The sequence below is a fragment of the Hyperoodon ampullatus genome, assembly GCF_949752795.1.
Source record: "Hyperoodon ampullatus genome assembly, chromosome: 8".
NCBI lineage: Eukaryota > Metazoa > Chordata > Mammalia > Artiodactyla > Ziphiidae > Hyperoodon > Hyperoodon ampullatus.
Window position 1 is genome coordinate 75,262,772 of NC_136921.1, and position 26,251 is coordinate 75,289,022.

The 26,251-nt window shown below is 37.9% G+C and overlaps 1 protein-coding gene and 1 long non-coding RNA gene across 3 annotated transcripts in view; one reads left to right on the top strand and one right to left on the bottom strand.

Annotated features, from left to right (window-relative positions):
• The window catches only part of WDSUB1 (WD repeat, sterile alpha motif and U-box domain containing 1), a gene marked incomplete at both ends in the record, with an annotated part of 88,720 nt that continues 62,469 nt past the window's right edge, over window positions 1-26,251 (bottom strand). For both annotated transcript variants that reach the window (XM_079710435.1, XM_079710434.1), the window contains one exon: window positions 1-173. In XM_079710435.1, the coding sequence (XP_079566561.1) occupies window positions 16-173 (158 nt within the window). The remainder of the gene's footprint in view (window positions 174-26,251) is intronic.
• On the top strand, window positions 2,530-8,431 carry LOC307057298. The gene is made up of 3 exons (XR_013811053.1): window positions 2,530-2,558; window positions 7,148-7,337; window positions 8,142-8,431. It is a non-coding gene; the product is annotated as an uncharacterized lncRNA (long non-coding RNA).

Sequence of the window (26,251 nt, forward strand, 5' to 3'; positions counted from 1 at the left end):
ATAAAATAAACAGTTTTATTTTTGATGTGTCTCCAGCCATCGATCAATGGCCATTTTCAGAGTCCTATTTGGTATAAGTACCACTGAAGGAAGAACAAGATTTGTCATGGGACTTGTACGTTTCTTTTTGCTGATCCAATTTTCCATTGCTTCCTTTTCATATGAATAGCCATCTAAAAACAAAACAAAACAAAACCACATACGCAAATTATTTGCAATGTAGGAAAGGGAAGTTAGGATTACTAAAATGGGTATAAAAACTCCATTGCCAAGGCCTTTACTGTAATTTAAGTGGTAGTCTTGTCTAGCACCACTGCTCCCAAAATGTTTCTGCAACATTCTAAATTCTACCATTTAAGATACATTAAGATTGCACAAATTACCTCGAACAGTGTCAAAAAACTGAACAAAGGACCGTCAAAAATTCAGATGTAGCACAAAGGAAGAAAGGAAACGAGCCAGGTAGAGGAAAGTGGTAGTGAAGCTACAGTGCCCTGCTAGTGCTGTCAGCTACGTGTCAGTTAATGTGGCTGAAGATGGGAGCAAAAAGCTCTGGGGATGACAAGGCAAACTTTCCGACATGTTGAAAAGTCAGGGAAACATACCAAGAGATTATAGAGCTCACCCCACTAAGGACTTGACAGTAAAAGGATTTACTATGCCAAAAAAAAAAAATTCATTGGCTAAGGTTTTTCATACCATGTTCTTAAACTTTTTTGCATGTGTTAGGTTGGAGGTTTTGCTTCACTACTTTTTTTTATACTTGTAGCTCTTTCTCTTAAACTGAAAATCTTAGTTCCTAATGACATTTATGCATTAACCTATTTCTTTTAATCTGCAATGCATACAACTGTTTCAAACTAACAATGCCAATATATTACTAACGTAAGACTGTGAAAGATTTTTAAGATTTCTTTCTGGCTCTTTCTGTCACCAAGATAGATCCACTAGGGTTGTCTAATTGAAATCCTGTGTTTGACAATCACTTGAAAAAAACAAAATTTCTGATTATGTTACTGGACATATAATGTGGTCCATTTGCTTCCCTTTTTATCCTCCCAATTTTTAGAGACTGGTTTGTTTTTCATGATGTATTTTAACACTTAAATGGTTTCAAAGTAAAAACTATAAAAACAAGTCACATTTAAGAGTCTCTCTGTCCAACCCATGTTCTCTCCCTTCCCATATAGGTAACCACGTATGTTAGTTTGTTTACCCTTTCCTTTTGAAAATATAAGCAAATGTATGTGTACACACACAGTGCATATACACTCTTACATAAAAGTTAGCATGCTCCACACCATTCTGTACCTGGTTGGTTTGTTTTTTACTTAACTATACATTGCTTTTTTATTCCCCCACAGTACTCCCCTGTATGGATGTACTGATGGACATCTGGGTTATTTCCAATACCTTTTTACAAATAGTGCTGCAGTGAACAGTGAGTGTTATCATTTGGGGGGAGATTCGAGCAGGAGGACTGCTGCATCAAGAGAAAATGTATATACAATTTTGCTAGAAATGCTAGTACTTCCACAGGAATTCTACCATTTTTTTTTCCCGCTAGCAATGTCATTTAGAGTGCCTGAATTTTCCCCAGAGCTCAACCAAGAGAATGTGCTGTCAAACTGAGTTTTTACCAGTCTCTCATGAGCAATGGTATAGTGTATCAAGTAGTTTTATTTTATTATGAGCGAGCTAGAACATTTCTTCGTATGTTTGAGCCATTTGCTTTTCTTTTTCCTGTAAACTGACCATATTTTTGGCTCACTTTTCTATTGGATTGCTCTTTATTTCAGAAGATTTATTTTTGAGATGTAACTGACAAAAGTTTCAGGTGTGCAATATGATGATGATTTTTGCTCTTCTTTCTCCAAATTGCTTTGGTTATTTGGAATCTTTTGTGGTTTCATACAAATCTTAGGATTGTTTTTTTCTGTGAAAAATGCCATTGCGATTTTGATAGAGATTGCATTAAATCTGTAGATTGCTTGGGTAGTATGGACATTTTAACAATATTCTTATCCATGAGCACAGAATATCTTTCCATTTATTTGTGTCTTCTTCAGTTACCTTAATGTCTTGTAGTTTTCAGTGCACCGATCTCTTACTTCCTGAGTTAAGTTCCTAGGTATTTTATTCTTCTTGATGCAATTGCAAATGGGATTGTTTTCTTAATTTCTCTTTCTGCTAGCTTGTTACTAGTATACAGAAACACAACTGATTTTTATATATCAATTTTTGTTAACCTGCAACTTTATCGAATTGGTTGATTAGTTATAATAGTTTTTTGGCGGGCTCTATAGGGTTTTCTATATATATTATGTCACATGCAATAGAGACAAGTTTTACTACTTTTCCAATTTGGATGCCTTTTATTTCTTTTTCTTGCCGAAATGCTCTGGCTAGGACTTACAATGCTATGTTGAATCAAAGTGGTGAGAGTCTGCATCCTTGTCTTGTTCCAGATCTTTGGAGGGAGAGAGAGATTTCAGCTTTTCACCATCAAGTATGATATGAGCTGTGGGCTTGTCATATATGGCCTTTATGATGTTGAGGTAATGCTCTCTATGCCTGCTTTATTGAAAGTTTATCATAAATGGATATTAAATTTTGGCAAATGCTTTTCTGCATCTATTGAGATGGTCATATGATTTTTATCCTTCATTTTGCTAATGTGATATATCACATTGATTGATTTACAGATGCTGAATAATTCTTGCATCCCTGGAATAAATCCCACTTGACCATGGTGTATGATTCTTTTAATGTATTGTTGAATTTGGTTTGCTGATATTTTGTTGAGGATTTTTGCATCTATGGTTATCAATGATATTGGCCTGTAATTTTCTTTTCTTGTGGTGTCCTCGGCTGGTTTTCTTAAGAGTAATACTGGCTTGTAAAATGAGTTTGTAAGTGTTCCCTCCTCTTCTGTTGTTTGGAAAAGTTTTAGAAGGATTGATATTAATTTTTTAATGTTTATTTCATCCATGGAATATGAACACCTTTCCATGGAATATGAACACTTTTCAATTTTTATACTTATTTCTTTTGGATTTTGAGTCCAGGTTATCAAGGAGTTTACCTACATTTTCTTCTGGGACTTGTAAAGGTTTCATTTTTTATATGTCTAATTCATTTGGAATTAATTTAGATGTGTAGTATGACAGATGAAGCCGGTTTTATCCTTTTCCATATGACTACTTAGTTGTCAGAATACCCCTTTTTAAATTCCTTATTTTTCCCACTAATTTAAAATTTCATTTTTATCATTCACTAAATTTCCAAATGTACTTGGATCAATTTCTGGATTTTTAAGAGTTATTTTCCATTAGTCTGTCTATTCATGTGCCAATCCCACACTGTATACTTTATAGAGACTTTATAACATGTTCTAATATCTGGTAGAACTCTTTTTTATTATCTAGGTTATTTGTTCTTTCCAATGGAACCTAATAACCACCTTCTGTATTTCTAGGAAAAAGCCTAATAGTGACATCTTGCTCACGATGAGTCTTCCTATCTATCAGTGTGCTGTGCTTTCCATTTTTTTTCCAAGTAAACTTTACAGGGATGCTTTATGGTTTTCTTCATGTTGTTTTGGTAAATTTTGCATATTTCTTATGTCTAGTGTTTTGTTTTTGTTCTTGTAAATTGTCTTCCATCATACCTTTTAACTGCTTTTTGTTTACACACACACACATGAAGGCTATTGATTCCTCATTGATGTACCTTGCTAAATGCTGATTAGCCCTATTAACCTATGGTGCCTCAGCTCCAAATCCATATGTAATGTTGAGGACTCAGCATGCTGGGAGCCAGGATACTGTAAACCACATTTCTGCTTTGCCAGCTGGCTCCTTGTTAAATCCTGCAATAGGATTCCTCTAGAAGGAGACAAAAACAAGGTGACGGCTCCTATCAGTGTTGTGCCTGGTCATGGCCCTTTATCTGGCAGGGGTAACTGGTTATACTCTCTAATTTTTTTTTTTATTTGCTTCATTGTAGGTACTGCCCAAACCTCTTACCCTTCCCCCTTTAGAGAAAGAAGCACCAGCTGGGTAGCTCCCCCTTCTTAGAAGCCTGAGTTCTGGTTCTCAGAGACCCACGTGAGGTTCTAATAACCTCAACTCATTCCCTTTGTTCCCTGAGTCCTAGAGAACATAGATGCTTTCTGCAGATACTGTTACCACCTTTTGTTTTTGAGATATGTCACATACCACAAAAGCCACCCTTTTAAATATACAATTCAGTGGTTCTTAGTATAATTTACAGAGTTGTGCAACCATCACCACTATCTAATTTCAGAACATTTTCATCATTCCATAAAGAAACTCTGAACCTGCTGGCAGTCATTCCTCTCCCCCAGTGACCACTAATCTACTTAGTCTCTATGGATTTGCCTATTCTGGCCATTTCCTATAAACAGAACCACACAATATGTGGCCTTTGTTGTCTGGCTTCTTTCACTTAGCATAATGTTTCCAAGGTTCATCTATGTAGCATGTATAGTATCTGTTCCCTTTTGTATCTGATTAATATTCCATTGTGTAGATATACCACATTTTTAAATTTGTCCATCCAGTGATGGGACATTTGAGTTATTACCACTTTTTGGCTATTATCAATAAGACTGCTATGAACATTCAAGTACAACTTTTTGTATGAACATATTTTCAGTTCTCTAGGATAAATATCTAGAAGTACAATTGTGTGGTCACATGGTAACTATGTTTAACTTTTTGAGGAACTGCCAAACTGTTTTCAACAGCAGCTGCACCATTCCCACTAGCAATATTTCTGCATTTCCTTGCCATCTTCCATCCTTTTGATTCTAGTCATCCTAGTGGGTGTGAAGGTGGTATCTCTTTGTGGTTTTGATCTTCACATCCCTAATGATGTTGAGCACCTTTTCCAGTGTTTATTGGCCATTTGTATATCATCTGTGGAGAAAGGTCTTTTCAAATCCTTTGCCTGTTTTTTCAGTTGGGTTATTTGTCTTACTATTGAGTTGTAAGAATAGTTTCAGTAGGAAAATATACTCAATTTTTATTTATGAAAAGCTGATATATAATGAACCGCAATCTTACATATCACACTAGCCTATCACTGAAAAATGATGTGCGTGTGAAATATTGTGAGTTCACTGACAGCTGATTCATTTGCCACCAAGCTAGATACATATGATAACAGCATGTTTTTAACCCTCCAGGTTAAAGGGGCCCACTTTTGTTATTTCTTAGTTACATTCCATTGTGGTGACCCAATGGTGTTTTTGTTATTTCTGGTGATATATTCAAAAAGAAGGTGTACTTCCTCTTTTGGACTGAGAGGTATGATCAAGTCTATTCCTGTGCTGTATTTCTCCTTACATGTCCTTACACTGTCTGTAGTTTCTGCTCTGTGAAAGTCGTTGCTGTGTTTGGGACTGCATAGCTAGTAATGGTTGTCCTCACTGAGAATCGTGGTCTTCAGTATTATACAGTATCCTGTGTCATTTTAACTTTTTTTTGGTCTGAATTCTCTTGCAGGCAAGTATATACCTCCTTTATTTTTAGTTGCAACTGTCTCATTTTTGTCTATCCTTTTATTCTAACCTTTCTGAATCTTTAAGTTAGATTGTGCTTTGTCAACTAACCTCAAATCTTTCATCTCTTTAGGGATGAGTTAAGCCAAATTGTTTATTATCAGTATGTTTGGTAATAGTTCTATCATTCTTTTTTATAGATTATTTACATAAATTCTTTCACTATAGGAGCTGGTTTCTTCCATTTTGATACTTAGGGAAGTTTGTATTTTTGATCTACTGGTTTACCTTTACACTAATACCTTTTAAAAAGATGAGACCAATAGTATTAGTGTTATTGGTTCCTTACTATATAAGTAATATTCAAATTAGCTAGTAGTCTTTTTCTGTCCCTCAGTGTCTAAATTTCAGATAGGCTTTTTACTCAGTTAATAATCAGTGAGCTTATTCAACTTTTCATGCTCTCTACTCTCCATGTTTAGTAGTTGTATGATATCTATTGTTAGAGCCTATTATCATCTTATAGTATTTTATCACCTTTAATTGAATTCCCTTAAATGAGTAATTTTTCCTTCCCTGCCTGTTGTCAGTTTCTTGAGTGGTAGCAGTGAATAAAATATCAACCCATTCACTCTTGGAGGTACAAGCTTTCTGCTATAAGTAAGTCAGTTATGCTGGTCACACTTTATCCTAAAGTTTAATATAAGCTTTCTGTAAGTAGTGATTCTTTGGAATAATCAACAGTGTTCTACTAGGGTCAAATATATTCCCTGAAACATTTGTTTAACAGAGAAAGTAGGAATTCTGAGTGGATCTAGAGCATTGCTATTTATATGTCAGCTTTCAAACTGTTCTACCAAAGTTCATCCCAAAGCACTAAAAGGTATTATCAGAGCTATAATACAAAGCAAGGACCACTTCCCCACCCACAGACAGTCTGTCATGTATAATTTAAAAAGTAATGAAACACTGTAACTAGAAATAACTGCATCTGAAAATTTGGGTTTCTTTTAAAAATTCATGCCTGAAGTTTACTATAACTAGAGTTAGCTTATTTGAAATCAAACATGTATCACTAGGGGAAAAAACTGACAGTTTTTAAAAGAAAATATATAGTGCACATTACATTCAGTATTAACTAAGTTTGTTTTCATATTTTTTAAATTGACCTAAGATTTTAAAGCTTTCAATAATTTTTTAAATTACTTTTGCCCAGACAGTACCATCTGACTCTTGCTATAAACCAAGATACTGAGTTGACAAATCAAGAGCTATATCAGATAGTTAGTTCTAGGAAATAAACAATATTTAATAAGGTCTATTCGCATAATTTTACTTCATAATTATTGAATATACTCAGATAATTAAGTTGTGATAAGATACCAAAGTAATGACACTTACTTTATTCATTCCATACTGCTATTTCTAGTAATAAAGAATAAGTAAACCCCCAAATTTCTTACTAGATTATACTTAAAAGGTGCTTCTTTTAGTCACCATTTCTAACATGGATAGCTGACTTACAGGTTCAAATGGCTTTGCTCTAGTGAAAAAAGTTCAAGTGAAAAATATTAGCTCACAGGCCTGGGCTCTGAAGTTTTAATACATCTGTCGTCCAAGTTCTTAGCCCACCGCTGCCCACCTGTTGTCCTGAGAAACAGACAAAGCAAGCCCAACACTCCTTTGGAGCTATATGCCCTGTTCCTGTACTCAACTTCCACAGGTAATGCTTGACTGAAGATGAGCATGCAGAAACAAAGAGAAGGATTAGGATCACACAAACCTCAGAAACTGATAATAGAAACAACTGGTGAGTATTCCTAAAATGGGAATGAATCTAAAACAATGTACTATGAAAAAGAAATATTTAATACTTACACAGCTAATTGTGTATCATTAGGCTGTTCCAGGGCACTGTTACCTGTATTATTTAATCTGTACAACTTTATGAAGAAATTCATGCATGGCCTGAGTAACTTTCCAAGATCATACAAGTAGGGAAAGACACAGCTGGGATTTAAACCCAAGCAGTCTATGTGCCTTAATCTATATGCTAAATAAGATTTCCAGAAATGACAAATACTGAAATTTTGAAAAAAATCTCAATGGTATAGCATTAACACAATGCAGAATAGATGACTGGTAGGCAGGCTGGAGAAGGTGTACAGAATGAGAATAGCAAAGTTTTCCAGAATTGATAAAAGGCACAGAATTCATTCAAGAAGCAGTGTACCCTGAACAAGAGAAATAAAAATACATATCAAACTGAAACAAAAAATCAGAAACTGACATTATATTTGCACTGAAACAACACATGCTAAAGAATGTATTCTCTATAAATAATTGAGATAAATCACTGTTGAAACACAGCAGGACCCTATGGTCCTCACCCCCCACCATGTCCTCAGCCTGCCTTTTGTCTGTGGAAAAACTTTAGCCAAAGAATAAGTTTAATCAGAGTGCAGAAACAAAGGAAAACAGTCAAAGGAGACCAAATAATAATAGTTTAGTCATTAAGCATAGTCAAGGACCTTTAGTTCCTCCTTAAGGGCTACAGATAATATACTGAGCCATATCCTGTGAGCTGTCTTATAAATACTGAAACCTCCACCAGGTCGAAGAAGTTACCTACATGATGACCAGGCTGTAGCCATGACATAAGCTGTCATAAGAATTGGCCTCAAAGAAATGGAAACAAACCAAACATGGAACTGAAGATTAACTGTACTGAAAACAATCAAGATGACGCTGGTCAGGCCACTGATGACCAATTTCAAGATGACTGTCAGAGCTGACTGTATTGTTTCTGCATGTAGCTCCCTCCCTCTGTCTATATACGCTCTTGCCCCCGATTGTCGGCAGGGGGAGTCAGGCTTTGGACTGGCATCTGCCCTCCCCGCCAGTTGCCAGCCTCCAAAATAAAGCAGCCTTTCCTTTCCTACCAACACTTGTCTCTCGAGAATTGGCTTTCGAGCAGCAAGCAGCCAGACCTGGGTTCGGTAACACTGTGAAGGCTTTAGAGAAAAATCAGCGTGCTCAGATAAGGTTTATTAGGTTTTTACAATTTAGAATGATGAGTTATAATTGTGAACACTTATTTTTCTAAAAATTAACATATTTAAATGTTCAGAATAGATGGAAAGCTTGACTAGTGCAAAGTTGTCATTCCTACTCACTCAACCCCCAAATTAACATTTCGTTTTTAGATTTTCTGTAATTCTAATCAAAATGTCAATGACATTTTCTTTTGTAGCATAACAAAATGATTCTAAAATTTATCTGGAGGACAAAAATTGCACGTGCCAATGTTTAAAAATAATGAAAGGTGAGCATAATTAAAACAAAAATATTAATATGGCAGTGCCTATCAGTATTGAGAATTTATCCAACAGAGATACTTCAACAAGTATACCTGTGTATACTATATGACTGGATTTTTTCCTGCAGAATTTACTTGGAGAAATGTCTTAACAGAGTAAGAGTTAATATATGGAACATCCATACCATAAAATACTGTCCTGCAGTTGAGAATGAAGTAGTTCTGAATATACTAACAAGGGAATACTATCTGATATATATTAATAAAAAAAATTTTTAATGTATCATCCTATTTGTTATAGCATAAAATTATAAGTGGCTAGAAAAATATCTGGAAGGATATACCAGAGTATGGAAGAGTCTCCACATTTTCAAAGTATTTATTTCTGTGTTGCTTAAGTGTTTTTCACCAAGCACATGCTGCAGTCATAATTTAAAAGGATAGATGAAAAAATTACTGTGTAAGAATGCTGAAATATAGGCAGAAACAAGTCATGGAAATTTTTTTCTGAGACAGTTAATTCAACAGATGTAAGGTATAGGCCTTCCAAAACACCATGGGGAAGAAAAAAGCCAAAAAGGACATGTGATCAATTCAGGAAAGAAGGGGGAAAAGGGAAGTAGAAGAAAGCAAAAGAAATTGGTTCAGTTCTATTAAAGATAAGACTAAATTTTTAAAAATTAATTCAACTGTATATTTTCCACAGGGAACACTCCTAAAACAAAGTAACACAGGAAGGCTAAAAATAAATGGATGGTGACTAGCTGGGAATTATGCTAAAAGAAAAAGGTTAATCCCAAAAGGTTATATACTGTATGAGCCCATCTATATAACAATTTTGAAATGACAAAATTTTAGAAACAGGACAAACTGGGGGGTGGAGGTGGGAAGAAAGCAGGCAGGTGATGGATATAGTTATAAGAAGGCAACAGGAGGGGTCCTTGTGGGTTTTGTCTTGACTAGTGGTTGATACTCAAACTTCCAAAAGGGGCAAAACTGTATACAACTTAATACACATCTGGGGAAATCTAAAGATTTGTGGATTGCATCATTGTTAATACCCTAGTTGTAATACTATAGTATCATCTGCAAAATGCTACCAGTGAGGGAACTGGGAAAAGTGCAAAAAATCTCTCATTTCTTACAGAACAGAGTGTGAATCTACAATTGTTTCAATAAAATAAAATTTAAAAATGAATGGGTGGCACCACAAAGGTTTAAATGAAAAACAAAGGCAATACTAGATGTACAGAAGGCTGTGGAGCAACTAGAACTCTCACCCACTGCTGGTGGAAGTATAAACTGATTCAACCACTCTGGATAACTACGTATATCCATTCCTAGGAATACACCCAACAGAAATGCATTTGTACATTCACACACACAAAAAATGATTAAAGGTTCATGGCAGCATGTTTATGATAGCCAACAATGACTATCAATAGTAGAATGGATAAATAAACTGTATAGTGACACGAGAATAAAAAGATTACTGCTTTGTGCAACAGCATGAACAAATCACACAAACATGATACTTAAAGAAGCTAGACCCCAAAGAGAGACACTTTCTGTTTCAATTTAGATTAAAATGCGCTTCTCAGCAAAGGAAACCATAAACAAAAAGACAACCTATGGACTTGGAGAAAATATTTGCAAATGATGCTTAATGGGCTTAATTTCCAAAATATACAAAGAGTTCATACAACTCAACAACAAACAACCCAACTGAAAAATGGGCAGAAGACCTAAATAGACAATTCTCCAAAGAAGACATACAGATGTCCAAGAGGCATATGAAAAGATGCTCAACATCACTAATTATTAGAGAAATGCAAATCAAACCTACAATGAGGTTACCACCTCATACCGGTCAGAATGGCCATTATTAAAAAAGTCTACAAACAATAAATGCTGGAGGGGATGTGGAGAAAAGGGAAACCCCCCCCCTTTTTTTTTTTTTGTGGTATGCGGGCCTCTCACTGTTGTGGCCTCTCCCATTGCGGAGCACAGGCTCAGCGGCCATGGCTCACGGGCCCAGCCGCTCCACAGCATGTGGGATCTTCCCGGACCGGGGCACGAACCCGTGTCTCCTGCATCGGCAGGCGGACTCTCAACCACTGCGCCACCAGGGAAGCCCTGGGAACCCTTTTAACATTGTTGGTGGGAATGTAAACTGGTGCAGCCACTATGGAAAACAGTATGGAGGTTCCTCAAAAAACTAAAAACAGGGCTTCCCTGGTGGCGCAATGGTTGAGAGTCCGCCTGCTGATGCAGGGAACACGGGTTTGTGCCCTGGTCCAGGAGGATCCCACATGCCGCAGAGCGGCTGGGCCTGTGAGCCATGGCCGCTGAGCCTGCGCATCCGGAACCTGTGCTCCGCAATGGGAGAGGCCACAACAGTGAGAGGCCCGCATACCACAAAAAAAAAAACAAAAAACTAAAAACAGAACTACCATATGACCCAGCAATCCCACTACTGGGCATATACCCAGAGAAAACCGTAATTCAAAAAGAGACATGCACCCCAATGTTCACAGCAGCACCATTTACAATAGTCAAGACATGGAAACAACCTAAATATCCACTGATGGATGAATGAATAAAGAAGATATGGTAAAATGGAATACTACTCACCCATAAAAAAGAATGAAATAATGCCGTTTGCAGCAACATGGATGGACCTAGAGATTATCATACTAAGTGAAGTTAAGTCAGAAAGAGAAAGACAAATACCATATCACTTTTATGTGGAATCTAAAATACGACACAAACATAGCTACAAAACAAAAATAGATGTACAGATATAGAGAACAGACTTGTGGTTGCCAAGGGAGAGGGAAGGTTGGGCAGTTTGGGATTAGCAGATGCAAACTATTATATATAAGATGGATAAACAACAAAGTCCTACTGTATAGCACAGGGAACTATATTCAATATCCTTTGAGAAACTGTAATGGAAAAGAACATGAAAAAGTATATATGTGTGTATAACTGAATCACTTTGCTGCACAGCAGAAATTAACACTGATAATCAACCATACTTCAGTAAAATTAAATATATATATACACTCGAAAAATAAAAATAAAAGAAGTGCTTCTGATTAATGTTAAGTCACAATATTGACTACCCTTCTTGACTTCGTTATGTGAAAATTCAAGATGTATACTTATGTTTATTTTTAAAATACATAAAATGAAAGAAATATACCATGCAGCTATTAAAAAAACAAGAGAGCCAAGACTGAAATGTATGAGACAAAATTCAAGACAAAATACTTTAAATGATACCAACAAGAGTATTTTAAGATGATTAAAAAATGCAAACCTCCAAGGGAGAACAGTCACAAATTTAATTTTGTGAACTAACCTATTAAAGCTGGATTTGAATTCATTATTGAATTTGTGGTTAAGAACTCTCCTACAGGGCTCCCCTGGTGGCACAGTGGTTGAGAGTCCGCCTGCCGATGCAGGGGACACGGGTTCGTGCCCCGGTCTGGGAGGATCCCACATGCCGCGGAGCAGCTGGGCCCGTGAGCCATGGCTGCTGAGCCTGCACATCTGGAGCCTGTGCTCCGCAACGGGAGAGGCCACAGCAGTGAGAGGCCCGCGTACCGCAAAAACACAAACAACAAAAAAAGAACTCTCCTACAAAAAATTTCAGGCCTAGATGACGTCACTGGTAAGTTCTAACAATCATTTAAGGAAAAAATAATAGCAATACCATACAAACTCAGAAAATGGAGAGGAAACACTTAGCAATAATCATTTATGAGGCCAATTACCTTCATACCATGTCAGACAGACATTACAAGAAAACTACAGCCAATATCCCCTTATGAACACATATATAAAAATACTGCAAGTATTAGCACATCAAATCCAGCAATATGTAAAGAGGGTAATTCAGATTCCACACACACAAAAAATAATAAATTCAGCTAAGTTGCAGGATACAAAATCAACATATAAAAATCACTTGTGTATAGAGGAAACATACCTCAACATAATAAAGTCCATTTATGAAAAACCCACAGCTAACATACTAAATGGTGAAAAACTGAAAGCCTTTCCTCTAAAATCAGAAATAAGACAAGGATACCCACTCTTGCCACATCTCTTTAACATAGTATTAAAAGTCCTAGCCACATGGGGCTTCCCTGGTGGCACAGTGGTTGAGAATCTGCCTGCCAATGCAGCGGACACGGGTTCGAGCCCTGGTCTGGGAAGATCCCACATGCCACGGAGCAACTAGGCCCATGAGCCACAACTACTGAGCCTGCGCGTCTGGAGCTTGTGCTCCGCAACAAGAGAGGCCGCGACAGTGAGAGGCCCACGCACCACAATGAAGAGTGGCCCCCGCTCGCAGCAACTGGAGAAAGCCCACACACAGAAACGAAGACCCAACATAGCCAAAAATAAATAAATAAAATTAAAAAAAAAATCCTAGCCACAGCAATCAGATAAGGAAAAGAAAAGGCATCCAAATTGGAAGGAAAGAAGTAAAACTGTCACATTTCCAGATGACATGATATTATATATAGAAAACCCTAAAATCTCCACCAAAAAAAATCAGAATACAGTAAAGGTGCAGGATATAAAGTTAATATACAGAAATCTGTTGCTTTTCTATACATCAATAACGAACTATCAGAGAAAGCAAGAAAACAATCCCATTTAAAATTGCATTAAAAATAACTGAATAGGAAAAAACTTCACCAAGGAAATGAAAGACCTATACTGTGAAAACTATAAAACACTGATGAAGGAAAATGAAGATGATAACAGAGAAATGGAAAGATATCCAGTGCTCTTAGGTTGGAAGAATTAATATTGTTAAAATGTCCATACTACCCAAAGCAATCTATAGATTTACACAAAAGACCCCAAATTTCCAAAGCAATTTTGAGAAAGAACAGAGCTGAGGTATCATGCCCCCTGACTTCAGACTATACTACAAAGCTACAGTCATCAACACAGTATGGTACTGGCAGAAAAACAGACACATAGATCAATGCAACAGAATAGAGCCCTGAAATAAACCCATACACTTACAGTCAATTAATCTATGACAAAGGAGGCAAGAAAATATAGTAAGGAAAGGACAGTCTCTTCAATAAGTAGTACTGGAAAAACTGGACAGCTACATATAAAAGAATGGAAATAGAACATTTTCTCACGCCATATACAAAAATAAACTCAAAATGGTTTAAAGACCTATATGTAAGACCTGACACCATAAAACTCCTAGAAGAAAACAGGCAGAACACTCTTTGACATAAACTGTAGCAATATTTTTTTGGATCTTTCTCCTAAGGCAAAGGAAACAAAAGCAAAACTAAACAAATGGGAACTAATGAAACTCAAAAGCTTTTGTACAGCAAAGGAAACAAACAATAAAACAAAAAGACAACCTACTGAATGGGAGAAAATATTTGCAAATGATACAACTGATAAGGGATTAATATCTAAAATATATAAAGAGCTCATACATCTCAATATCAACAAAGAACCTGATTTTAAAATGTGCAGGAGACCTGAATAGACATTTTCCCAAAGAAGACATACAGATGGCCAACAGGCACATGAAAAAATTCCTAACATTGCTAATCATCAGAGAAACGCAAATTAAAACTACAATAAGGGCATCCCTGGTGGCGCAGTGGTTGAGAGTCCACCTGCCGATGCAGGGGATACGGGTTTGTGCCCCGTTCTGGGAGGATCCCACATGCTGCAGAGCGGCTGGGCCCGTGAGCCGTGGCCTCTGGGCCTGCACATCCAAAGCCTGTGCTCCACAGTGGGAGGGGCCACAACAGTAAGAGGCCCGTGTACCGCAAAACAAAAAAAACAAAAAAACACCTACAATATGATATAGCCTTACAGCTGTCAGAATGGCTATCATCAAAAAGACAACAAGTAACAAATGTTGTGAGGATGTGGAGAAAGTGAACTCCAGTACACTGTTGGTGGGAATGTAAACTGGTGCAGCCACTGTGGAAAACAAGATGAAAGTTCCTCAAAAACCTAAAAACAGAACTACCATATGATCCAGCGATTCCACTGTTGGGTATATATCCGAAGAAAATGAAAAAAGTATTTCAAAAAGATACATGCACCCCAATGTTTATAGCAGCATTCTTTACATCAGCCAAGATATGAAAGCAATCTAAGTGTCCATCAATGGATGAAGGGATAAAGAAGATGTGGTATGTATATACAATGGAATACTAGTCTGCTATAAAAAAAGAATGAAATTTTGCCATTTGCAGCAACGTGGATGGATCTGGAGGGTATTATACTTAGTGAAATAAGTCAGAGGAAATTAAATACTGTATAGTATCACCTATATGTGGAATCTAAAAAATAAAATGAATGAATATAATTTTTTTTTACTTTAGAAAGTCAAAGGATGTATTTTAAAAGCTCTTGTTACTAATAAACTAATTAAGCAAGTCAAAAAATAAAGTAAATCTACAAAATCCAGTATGAAATATCAGGCAATTAAGAATTGGAAATCGAGACTTCCGGAGAAGATGGCGGAAGAGTAAGACGCGGAGATCACCTTCCTCCCCCAGATACACCAGAAATATAGCTACACGTGGAACAACTCCTACAGAACACCTACTGAACACTGGCAGAAGACCTCAGACCTCCCAAAAGGCAAAAAACTCCCCACGTACCTGGGAAGGGCAAAGCGGAGAGATTCCCACACAGAGGATCGGTGCCGACCGGCACTCACCAGCCCGAGAGGCTTGTCTGCTCGCCTGCCGGGCGGGCGGCGCTGGAAGCTGAGGCTTGGGCTTCGGTCAGAGCGCAGGGAGAGGACTGGGGCTGGCGGCGAGAACTCAGCCTGAAGGGGGCTGATGCACCACAGCTAGCCGGGAGGGAGTCTGGGAAAACTCTGGAACTGCCGAAGAGGCAACAGACTATTTCTTCCCTCTTGGTTTCCTGGTGCGCGAGGAGAGGGGGATTAAGAGCGCTGCTTAAAGGAGCCTCACAGACGGGCGCAAGCCGCGGCTGAAAGCACGGAGCCCAGAGACGGACGTGGGGCGCTGGGGCTGCTGCTGCTGCCGCCAAGAGGCCTGTGTGCGAGCACAGGTCACTGTCCACGCTGCCCTTCCGGGAGCCTGTACAGCCCGTCACTGCTGGGATCCCGGGATCCAATGAAGGCTCCCCTGGGAGAACGCACGGTGCGCCTCGGGCTGGTGCAACGTCACGCCGGCCTCTGCCGCTGCAGGCTGGCCCCGCACTCCGTGCCCCTCCCTCCCCCCCGGCATGAGTGAGCCAGAGTCCCCAAAGCGGCTGCTCCTTTAACCCTGTCCTATCTGAGCGAAGAACAGACGCCCTCCGGCGACCTACATGCAGAGGCGGGGCCAAATCCAAAGCTGAGAGCCGGGAGCTGTGGGAACAAAGAAGAGAAAGGAAAATCTCTCCCAGCAGCCTCAGAAGCAGCAGATTAAAGCTCCACAATCAACTTGATGTACCCTGCATCTGTGGAATACATGAATAGACAACAAATCATCCCAAATTGAGGAGCCAGGAGTCAGTGCTGTGCCTCTGAGGTGGGAGAGCCAACTTCAGGACACTGGTCCACAAGAGACCTCCCAGCTCCACATATATCAAACGGCGAAAATCTTCCAGAGATCTCCATCTCAACACCAGCACCCAGCTTCACTCAACGACCAGCAAGCTACAGTGCTGGACACCCTATGCCAAACAACTAGCAAGACAGGAACACAACACCACCCATTAGCAGACAGGCTGCCTAAAATCATAAAAAGTCCACAGACACCCCAAATCACACCACCAGACGTGGACCTGCCCACCAGAAAGACAAGATCCAGCCTCATCCACCAGAACACAGGCACTAGTCCCATCCACCAGGAAGCCTACACAACCCACTAAACCAACCTTAGCCACTAGGGACAGACACCAAAAACAACGGGAACTACGAACCTGCAGCCTGCAAAAAGGAGACCCCAAACACAGTAACATAAGCAAAATGAGAAGACAGAAAAACACACAGCAGAAGAAGGAGCAAGATAAAAACCTACCAGACCTAACAAATGAAGAGGTAATAGGCAGTCTACCTGAAAAAGAATTCAGAATGATAGTAAAGATGATCCAAGATTCATTTCCAAGATCCAAAATGCAAGAAACAGTTAACAAGGACCTAGAAGAACTAAAGATGAATCAAACATCGATTAAAAACACAATATATGAAATGAAAAATACTCTAGATGGGATCAATAGCAGAATAACTGAGGCAGAAGAACGGATAAATGAGGTGGAAGATAAAATAGTGGAAATAACTGATGCAGAGCAAAATAAAGAAAAAAGAACGAAAAGAACAGAGGACAGTCTCAGAGACCTCTGGGACAACATTAAACGCACCAACATTCGAATTATAGGGGTTCCAGAAGAAGAAGAGAAAAAGAAAGGGACTGAGAAAATATTTGAAGAGATTATAGTTGAAAACTTCCCTAATATGGAAAAGGAAATAGTTAATCAAGTCCAGGAGGCACAGAGAGTCCCATACAGAATAAATCCAAGGAGAAATACGCCAAGACACATATTAATCAAACTGTCAAAAATTAAACACAAAGAAGTCATATTAAAAGCAACAAGGGAAAAACAACAAATAACACACAAGGGAATCCCCATCAGGATAACAGCTGATCTCTCAGCAGAAACTCTACAAGCCAGAAGGGAGTGGCAGGACATAATTAAAGTAATGAAGGAGAAAAACCTGCAACCAAGATTACTCTACCCAGCAAGGATCTCATTCAGATTTGATGGAGAAATTAAAACGTTTACAGACAAGTAAAAGCTGAGAGAGTTCAGCACCACCAAACCAGCTTTACAACAAATGCTAAAGGAACTTCTCTAGGCAAGAAACACAGCAGAAGGAAAAGACCTACAATAACAAACCCAAAACAATTAAGAAAATGGGAATAGGAACATACATATCGATAATTACCTTAAATGTAAATGGACTAAATGCTCCCACCAAAAGACACAGATTGGCTGAATGGATACAAAAATAAGACCCATATATATGCTCTCTACAAGAGACCCACTTCAGACCTAGAGACACATACAGATTGAAAGTAAGGGGATGGAAAAGGATATTCCATGCAAATGGAAACCAAAAGAAAGCTGGAGTAGCAATTCTTATATCAGACAAAATAGACTTTAAAATAAAGACTATTAGAAGAGACAAAGAAGGACACTACATAATGATCAAGGGATCGATCCAAGGAGAAGATATAACAATTGTAAATATTTATGCACCCAACATAGGAGCACCTCAATACATAAGGCAAACACTAACAGCCATAAAAGGAGAAATCGATAGTAACACAATCATAGTAGGGGACTTTAACACCCCACTTTCACCAATGGACAGATCATCCAAAATGAAAATAAATAAGGAAACACAAGCTTTAAATGATACATTAAACAAGATGGACTTAGTTGATATTTATAGGACATTCCATCCAAAAACAACAGAATACACATTTTTCTCAAGTGCTCATGGAACATTCTCCAGGATAGATCATATCTTGGGTCACAAATCAAGCCTTGGTAAATTTAAGAAAATTGAAATTGTATCAAGTATCTTTTCCGACCACAATGCTATGAGGCTAGATATCAATTACAGGAAAAGAGCTGTAAAAAATACAAACACATGGAGGCTAAACAATACACTACTTAATAACAAAGTGATCACTGAAGAAATCAAAGAGGAAATTTAAAAATACCTAGAAACAAATGACAGTGGAGACACGACGACCCAAAACCTATGGTATGCAGCAAAAGCAGTTCTAAGGGGGAAGTTTATAGCAATACAATCCTACCTTAAGAAACAGGAAACATCTCGAATAAACAACCTAACCTTGCACCTAAAGCAATTAGAGAAAGAAGAACAAAAACATCCCAAAGTTAGCAGAAGGAAAGAAATCATAAAAATCAGATCGGAAATAAATGAAAAAGAAATGAAGGAAACGATAGCAAAGATCAATAAAACTAAAAGCTGGTTCTTTGATAAACAAAATTGATAAACCATTAGCCAGACTCATCAAGAAAAAAAGGGAGAAGACTCAAATCAATAGAATTAGAAATGAAAAAGGAGAAGTAACAACTGACACTGCAGAAATACAAAAGATCATGAGAGATTACTACAAGCAACTCTAGGCCAATAAAATGGACAACCTGGAAGAAATGGACAAATTCTTAGAAATGCACAACCTGCCAAGACTGAATCAGGAAGAAATAGAAAATATGAACAGATCAATCACAAGCACTGAAATTGAAACTGTGATAAAAAATCTTCCAACAAACAAAAGCCCAGGACCAGATGGCTTCACAGGAGAATTCTATCAAGCATTTAGAGAAGAGCTAACACCTATCCTTCTCAAACTCTTCCAAAATATAGCAGAGGGAGGAACACTCCCAAACTCATTCTACGAGGCCACCATCACCTTGATACCAAAACCAGACAAGGATGTCACAAAGAAAGAAAACTACAGGCCAATATCACTGATGAACATAGATGCAAAAATCCTCAACAAAATACTAGCAAACAGAATCCAACAGCACATTAAAAGGATCATACACCATGATCAAGTGGGGTTTATTCCAGGAATGCAAGGATTCTTCAATATACGCAAATCAATCAACGTGATACACCATATTAACAAATTGAAGGAGAAAAACCATATGATCATCTCAATAGATGCAGAGAAAGCTTTCGACAAAATTCAACACCCATTTATGATAAAAACCCTGCAGAAAGTAGACATAGAGGGAACTTACCTCAACATAATAAAGGCCATATATGACAAACCCACAGCCAGCATCGTCCTCAATGGTGAAAAACTGAAACCATTTCCACTAAGATCAGGAACAAGACAACGTTGCCCACTCTCACCACTCTTATTCAACTTAGTTTTGGAAGTTTTAGCCACAGCAATCAGAGAAGAAAAGGAAATAAAAGGAATCCAAATCGGAAAAGAAGAAGTAAAGCTGTCACTGTTTGCAGATGACATGATACTATACATAGAGAATCCTAAAGATGCTACCAGAAAACTACTAGAGCTAATCAATGAATTTGGTAAAGTAGCAGGATACAAAATTAATGCACAGAAATCTCTGGCATTCCTATACGCTAATGATGAAAAATCTGAAAGTGAAATCAAGGAAACACTCCCATTTACCATTGCAACAAAAAGAATAAAATATCTAGGAATAAAACTACCTAAGGAGACAAAAGACCTGTATGCAGAAAATTATAAGACACTGATGAAAGAAATTAAAGATGATACAAATAGATGGAGAGATGTACCATGTTCTTGGATTGGAAGAATCAACATTGTGAAAATGACTCTACTACCCAAAGCAATCTACAGATTCAATGCAATCCCTATCAAACTACCACTGGCATTTTTCACAGAACTAGAACAAAAAATTTCACAATTTGTATGGAAACACAAAACACCCCGAATAGCCAAAGCAATCTTGAGAACGAAAAATGGAGCTGGAGGAATCAGGCTCCCTGACTTCAGACTATACTACAAAGCTACAGTAATCAAGACAGTATGGTACTGGCACAAAAACAGAAAGAAAGATCAATGGAACAGGATAGAAAGCCCAGAGATAAACCCACGGACATATGGTCACCTTATCTTTGATAAAGGAGGCAGGAATGTACAGTGGAGAAAGGACAGTCTCTTCAATAAGTGGTGCTGGGAAAACTGGACAGGGACATGTAAAAGTATGAGATTAGATCACTCCCTAACACCATACACAAAAATAAGCTCAAAATGGATTAAAGACCTAAATGTAAGGCCAGACACTATCAAACTCTTAGAGGAAAACACAGGCAGAACACTCTATGACATAAATCACAGCAAGATCCTTTTTGACCCACCTCCTAGAGTAATGTAAATAAAGACAAAAATAAACACATGGGACCTAATGAAACTTAAAAGCTTTTGCACAGCAAAGGAAACCATAAACAAGACCAAAAGACAACCCTCAGAATGGGAGAAAATATTTGCAAATGAAGCAACTGACAAAGGATTAATCTCCAAAATTTATAAGCAGCTCATGCAGCTCAATAACAAAAAAACAAACAACCCAATCCAAAAATGGGCAGAAGACCTAAATAGACATTTCTCCACAGAAGATATACAGACTGCCAACAAACACACGAAAGGATGCTCAACATCTTTACTCATTAGAGAAATGCAAATCAAAACTACAATGAGATATCATCTCACACCAGTCAGAATGGCCATCATCAAAGAATCTAGAAACAATAAATGCTGGAGAGGGTGTGGAAAAAGGGAACACTCTTGCACTGCTGGTGGGAATGTGAATTGGTACAGCCACTATGGAGAACGGTATGGAGGTTCCTTAAAAAACTACAAATAGAACTACCATATGACCCAGCAATCCCACTACTGGGCATATACCCTGAGAAAACCATAATTCAAAAAATCATGTACCAAAATGTTCATAGCAGCCCTATTTACAATAGCCCGGAGATGGAAACAACCTAAGTGTCCATCATCGGATGAATGGATAAAGAAGATGTGGCACATATATACAATGGAATATTACTCAGCCATAAAAAGAAACGAAATTGAGCTATTTGTAATGAGGTGGATGGACCTAGAGTCTGTCATACAGAGTGAAGTAAGTCAGAAAGAGAAAGACAAATACTGTATGCTGACACATATATATGGAATTTAAGAAAAAAAAATGTCATGAAGAACATAGGGGTAAGACAGGAATAAAGACACAGATCTACTAGAGAATGGACTTGAGGATATGGGGAGGGGGAAGGGTAAGCTGTGACAAAGCGAAAGAGCGGCATGGACATATATACACTACCAAACGTAAGGTAGATAGCTAGTGGGAAGCAGCCGCACAGCACAGGGAGATCAGCTCGGTGCTTTGTGACCGCCTGGAGGGGTGGGATAGGGAGGGCGGGAGGGACACGCAAAAGGGAGGGGATATGGGAACATATGTATATGTATAACTGATTAAATTTGTTAAATAAAAAAATAAATAAAGAATTGGAAATCGAAAGTTTGAAAAGTAGTATTTACAAATTTGTTATAAAAAATGAAATACCTGAAGATAATGTTGGCAAAATATGTGCAAAACCTATAGACCGAAACACAAACTTTGTTTAGCAAACATTAAGAAGACCTAAATAGAGCTTCCCTGGTGGCACAGTTGTTAAGAATCAGCCTGCCAGTGCAGGGGATACAGGTTCGAGCTCTGGTCCAGGAAGATTCCACATGCTGCGGAGCAACTAAGGCTGTGCACCACAAGTGCTGAGGCCTGTGCACCTAGAACCCATGCTCTGCAACAAGAGAAGCTACTGCAATGAGAAGCCTGCACACCACAATGAAGAGTAGCACCTGCTCACCACAAACAGAGAAAGCCTGCACACGGCAATGAAGACCCAACGCAGCCAAAAATAAATAAAATAAATAAATAAAATAAACTCAGTTTAAATTTAAAAAGAACACCTAAATAAATGGAGAGCTATATCATACCTGTGAATTAGAGTTGTCAATACCAAATGGATCTATAGATTAAACACTATCCCAAGCAAAATCCTTGTAAGCTTTTATACTGCAAACTACAAAACATGCTGAAAGAAATAAAGTAAGACACAAACAACTGGAAAGACATCCTGTATTCATGGATTGGAAGAGTTAATAATCTTAAATACTCCATACTACCCAAAGTGATCTACAGAATCAATGCAATCTCTATCAAAATCCCAAATGCATTTTTTGCAAAAATAGAAAAATCTATCCTAAAATTCATATGGAATCTCAAGGGACCCTGAAGAGTCAAAACAACCCTGAGAAAGAACAAAGCTAGAAGCTTCATGCTTTATTTCAAAACATACTACAAAGCTACAATAATCAAAATAGCGTGGTACTGGCATAAAGACAAACATACAGACCAATGGAACAGAACAGAGAGCTCAGAAACGAACACTCACATAAATGGTCAACTGATCTTCAACAAGGGTGCCAACATTACACAATGGGGAAAGACTACACATTTTTCCACATCATGAAGCTTTCCCCTTTGCTTTCTTCTTGGAGGTTTATAGTTTCAACTCTTATACTTAGTTCTTTAATCCATCTGAATTGATTTTTGTATATGGTTAAAGTAAGGATCCAATTTCATACTTCTGTATGTGGATATCTAGTTTTCCCAGCAACACTTGTTGAAGAGAATATTCATTGAGTTTGGCAATGATTTCTTGGCTAGGACACCAAAGGCACAGGCAACAAAAGCAAAAACAGACAAACGGGACTGCAGTCATCCCTAGCATCCAAAGTGGTTTGGTTACAGGACCCCCCTGTGGATACCAAAATCCACAGGTGCAAAAGTCCCTTATATAAAATGGCATAGTATTTATTTGCATGTAACCTATGCACATACTCCCATATACTTTTTTTTGAATTTTGACTTTAATACAGCCAGTTCTTATTAGTTATCTACTTTATACATACTACTGTATATACGTCAATCCCAATCTCCCAATTCATCCCACCACCACCACCACCACCCACTCTGCTCCCCGCCTTGGTGTCCATGTTTGTTCTCTACATCTGTGTCTCTATTTCTGCCTTGCAAACAGGTTCATCTGTACCATTTTTCTTGATTCCACATATATGCGTTAATATATGATATTTGTTTTTCTCTTTATTACTTACTTCACTCTGTATGATAATCTTTAGGTCCATCCACGTCTCTGCGAATGACCCAATTTCATTCCTTTTTATGGATAAGTAATATTCCATTCTATACATGTCCCACATCTTCTTTATCCATTTGTAGATGGGCATTTAGATTGCTTCCATGACCTGGCTATTGTAAACAGTGCTGCAATAAACATTGGGGTGCATGTGTCTTTCTGAATTATGGTTTTCTCTGGGTATATGCCCAGTAGTGGGATTGCTGGGTCATATTGTAATTTTATTTTTAGTTTTTTTAAGGAACCACCATACTGTTCTCCACAGTGGCTGTATCAATTTACATTCCCACCAACAGTGCAAGGGGGTTCCCTTTTCTCCACACCCTCTCCAGCATTTGTAGTTTGTAGATTTTCTGATGACGGCCATTCTGACTGGTGTGAGGTGATACCTCATTGTAGTTCTGATTTGGATTTCTCTAATAATTAGTGATGTTGAGCAGCTGTTCATGTGCCTCTTGGCCATCTGTATGTCTTCTTTGGAGAAATGCCTATTTAGGTATTCTATGCTTTTGATTGGGTTTTTTTAATATTGGGCTGCATGAGCTGTTTAGACATTTTGGAGATTAATCATTTGTCCTTTGACTCATTTCCAAATATCTTCTCCCATTCTGAGGGTTGTCTTTTCATCTTCTTTATAGGTTTCTTTGCCATACAAAAGCATTTAAGTTTCATTAGGTCCCATTTGTTTATTTTTGTTTTTATTTCCATTAATCTAGGGCTTTCTATCCTGTTTCATTGATCTGTATTTCTGTTTTTCTGCCAGTACCATACTGTCTTGATTACTGTAGCTTTGTAGTATAGTCTGAAGTCAGCAATCTGATTCCATCAGCTCCGTTTTCTTCCCTCAAGATTGCTTCGGCTATTCGGGGTCTTTTGTGTCTCCATACAGATTTTAAGATTTTTTGCTCTAGTTTTGTAAAAAAAAAAAATGCCATTGGTAATTTGACAGGGATTGCACTGAATCTGTAGATGTCTCTGGGTAGTATAGTCATTTTCACATTATTGATTCTTCCAATCCAAGAACACAGTATATCACTCCATCTGTTTGCATCATCTTTGATATATTTCATCAGTGTTTTATAGTTTTCTGAGTGCAGGTCTTTTACCTCCGTAGGTAGGTTTATTCCTAGGTATTTTATTCTTTTTGTTGCAGTGGTGAACAGGATTGTTTAATTTCTCTTTCTGATCTTTCGTTGTTAGTGTATAGGAATGCAAGAGATTACTGTATATTGATTTTGCATCCTGCAACTTTACCAAATTCATTAATTAGCTCTAGTAGTTTTCTAGTGGCATCGTTACCATTCTCTAGGTATAGTATCATGTCATTGGCAAACAGTGACAGTTTTACTTCTTCTTTTCTAATTTGTATTCATTTCATTCTTTTTCTTCTCTGATTGCCATGGCTAGGCCTTCCAAAACTATGTTGAATAATAGTGGCGAGAGTGGACATCCTTCTCTTGTTCCTGATCTTAGAGGAAATGCTTTCAGTTTTTCACCATTGTGAATGATATTTACTGTGGGTTTCTCATATATGGCCTTTATTATGTTGAGGTAGGTTCCCTCTATGCCCACTTTATGGAGAGTTTTATCATAAATGTGTGTTCAATTTTGTCAAAAGCTTTTTCTACATCTATTGAGATGACCATATGGTTTTTATTCCTCAATTTGTTAATACAGTATATCACATTGATTGATTTGCATATACTGAAGAATCCTTGCATCCCTGGGATAAATCCCACTTGATCATGGTGTATGATCCTTTTAATGTGTTGTTGGATTCTGTTTCCTAGTATTTTCTTGAGGATTTTTAATTCTATATTCATCAGTGATGTTGGTCTATAATTTTCTTTTTTTGTAGTATCTTTGTCTAGTTTTTTTTTTTTGGTACCCGGGCCTCTCACTGTTGTGGCCTCTCCCGTTGCGGAGCACAGGCTCCGGATGCACAGGCCCAGCCGCTCAGCGGCATGTGGGATCTTCCCGGACCGGGGCACGAACCCGTGTCCCCTGCATCGGCAGGCAGACTCTCAACCACTGCGCCACCAGGGAAGCCCCTTTGTCTAGTTTTGATATCAGGCTGATGGTGGCCTCGTAGAATGAGTTTGGGAGTGTTCCATCCTCTGCAATTTTTGGAAGGATGGGTGTTATCTCTTCTCTAAATGTTTGATGGAATTCACCTGTGAAGGCATCTGGTCCTGGACTTTTGTTTGTTGGAAGATTTTTAATCATAGTTTCAATTTCATTACTTGTGACTGGTCTGCTCATATTTTCTATTTTTTTCCTGGTTCAGTCTTGGAAAGTTATACCTTTCTAAGAATTAGTCCATTTCTTCCAGGTTGTCCATTTTATTGGCATAGAGTTGCTTGTAGTAGTCTCTTATGATGCTTTGTATTTCTGTAGTGTCAGCTGTCATCTCTCCTTTTTCATTTCTAATCTTCTTGACTTGAGTCCTCTCCCTTTTTTTCTTGCTGAGTCTGGCGAAAGGTTTATCAATTTTGTTTATCTTCTCAAAGAACCAACTTTTAGTTTTACTGATCATTGCTATTGTTTTCTTTATTTCTACTTCATTTATTTCTGCTCTGATCTTTATGATTTTTTTCCTTCTACTTTAGAT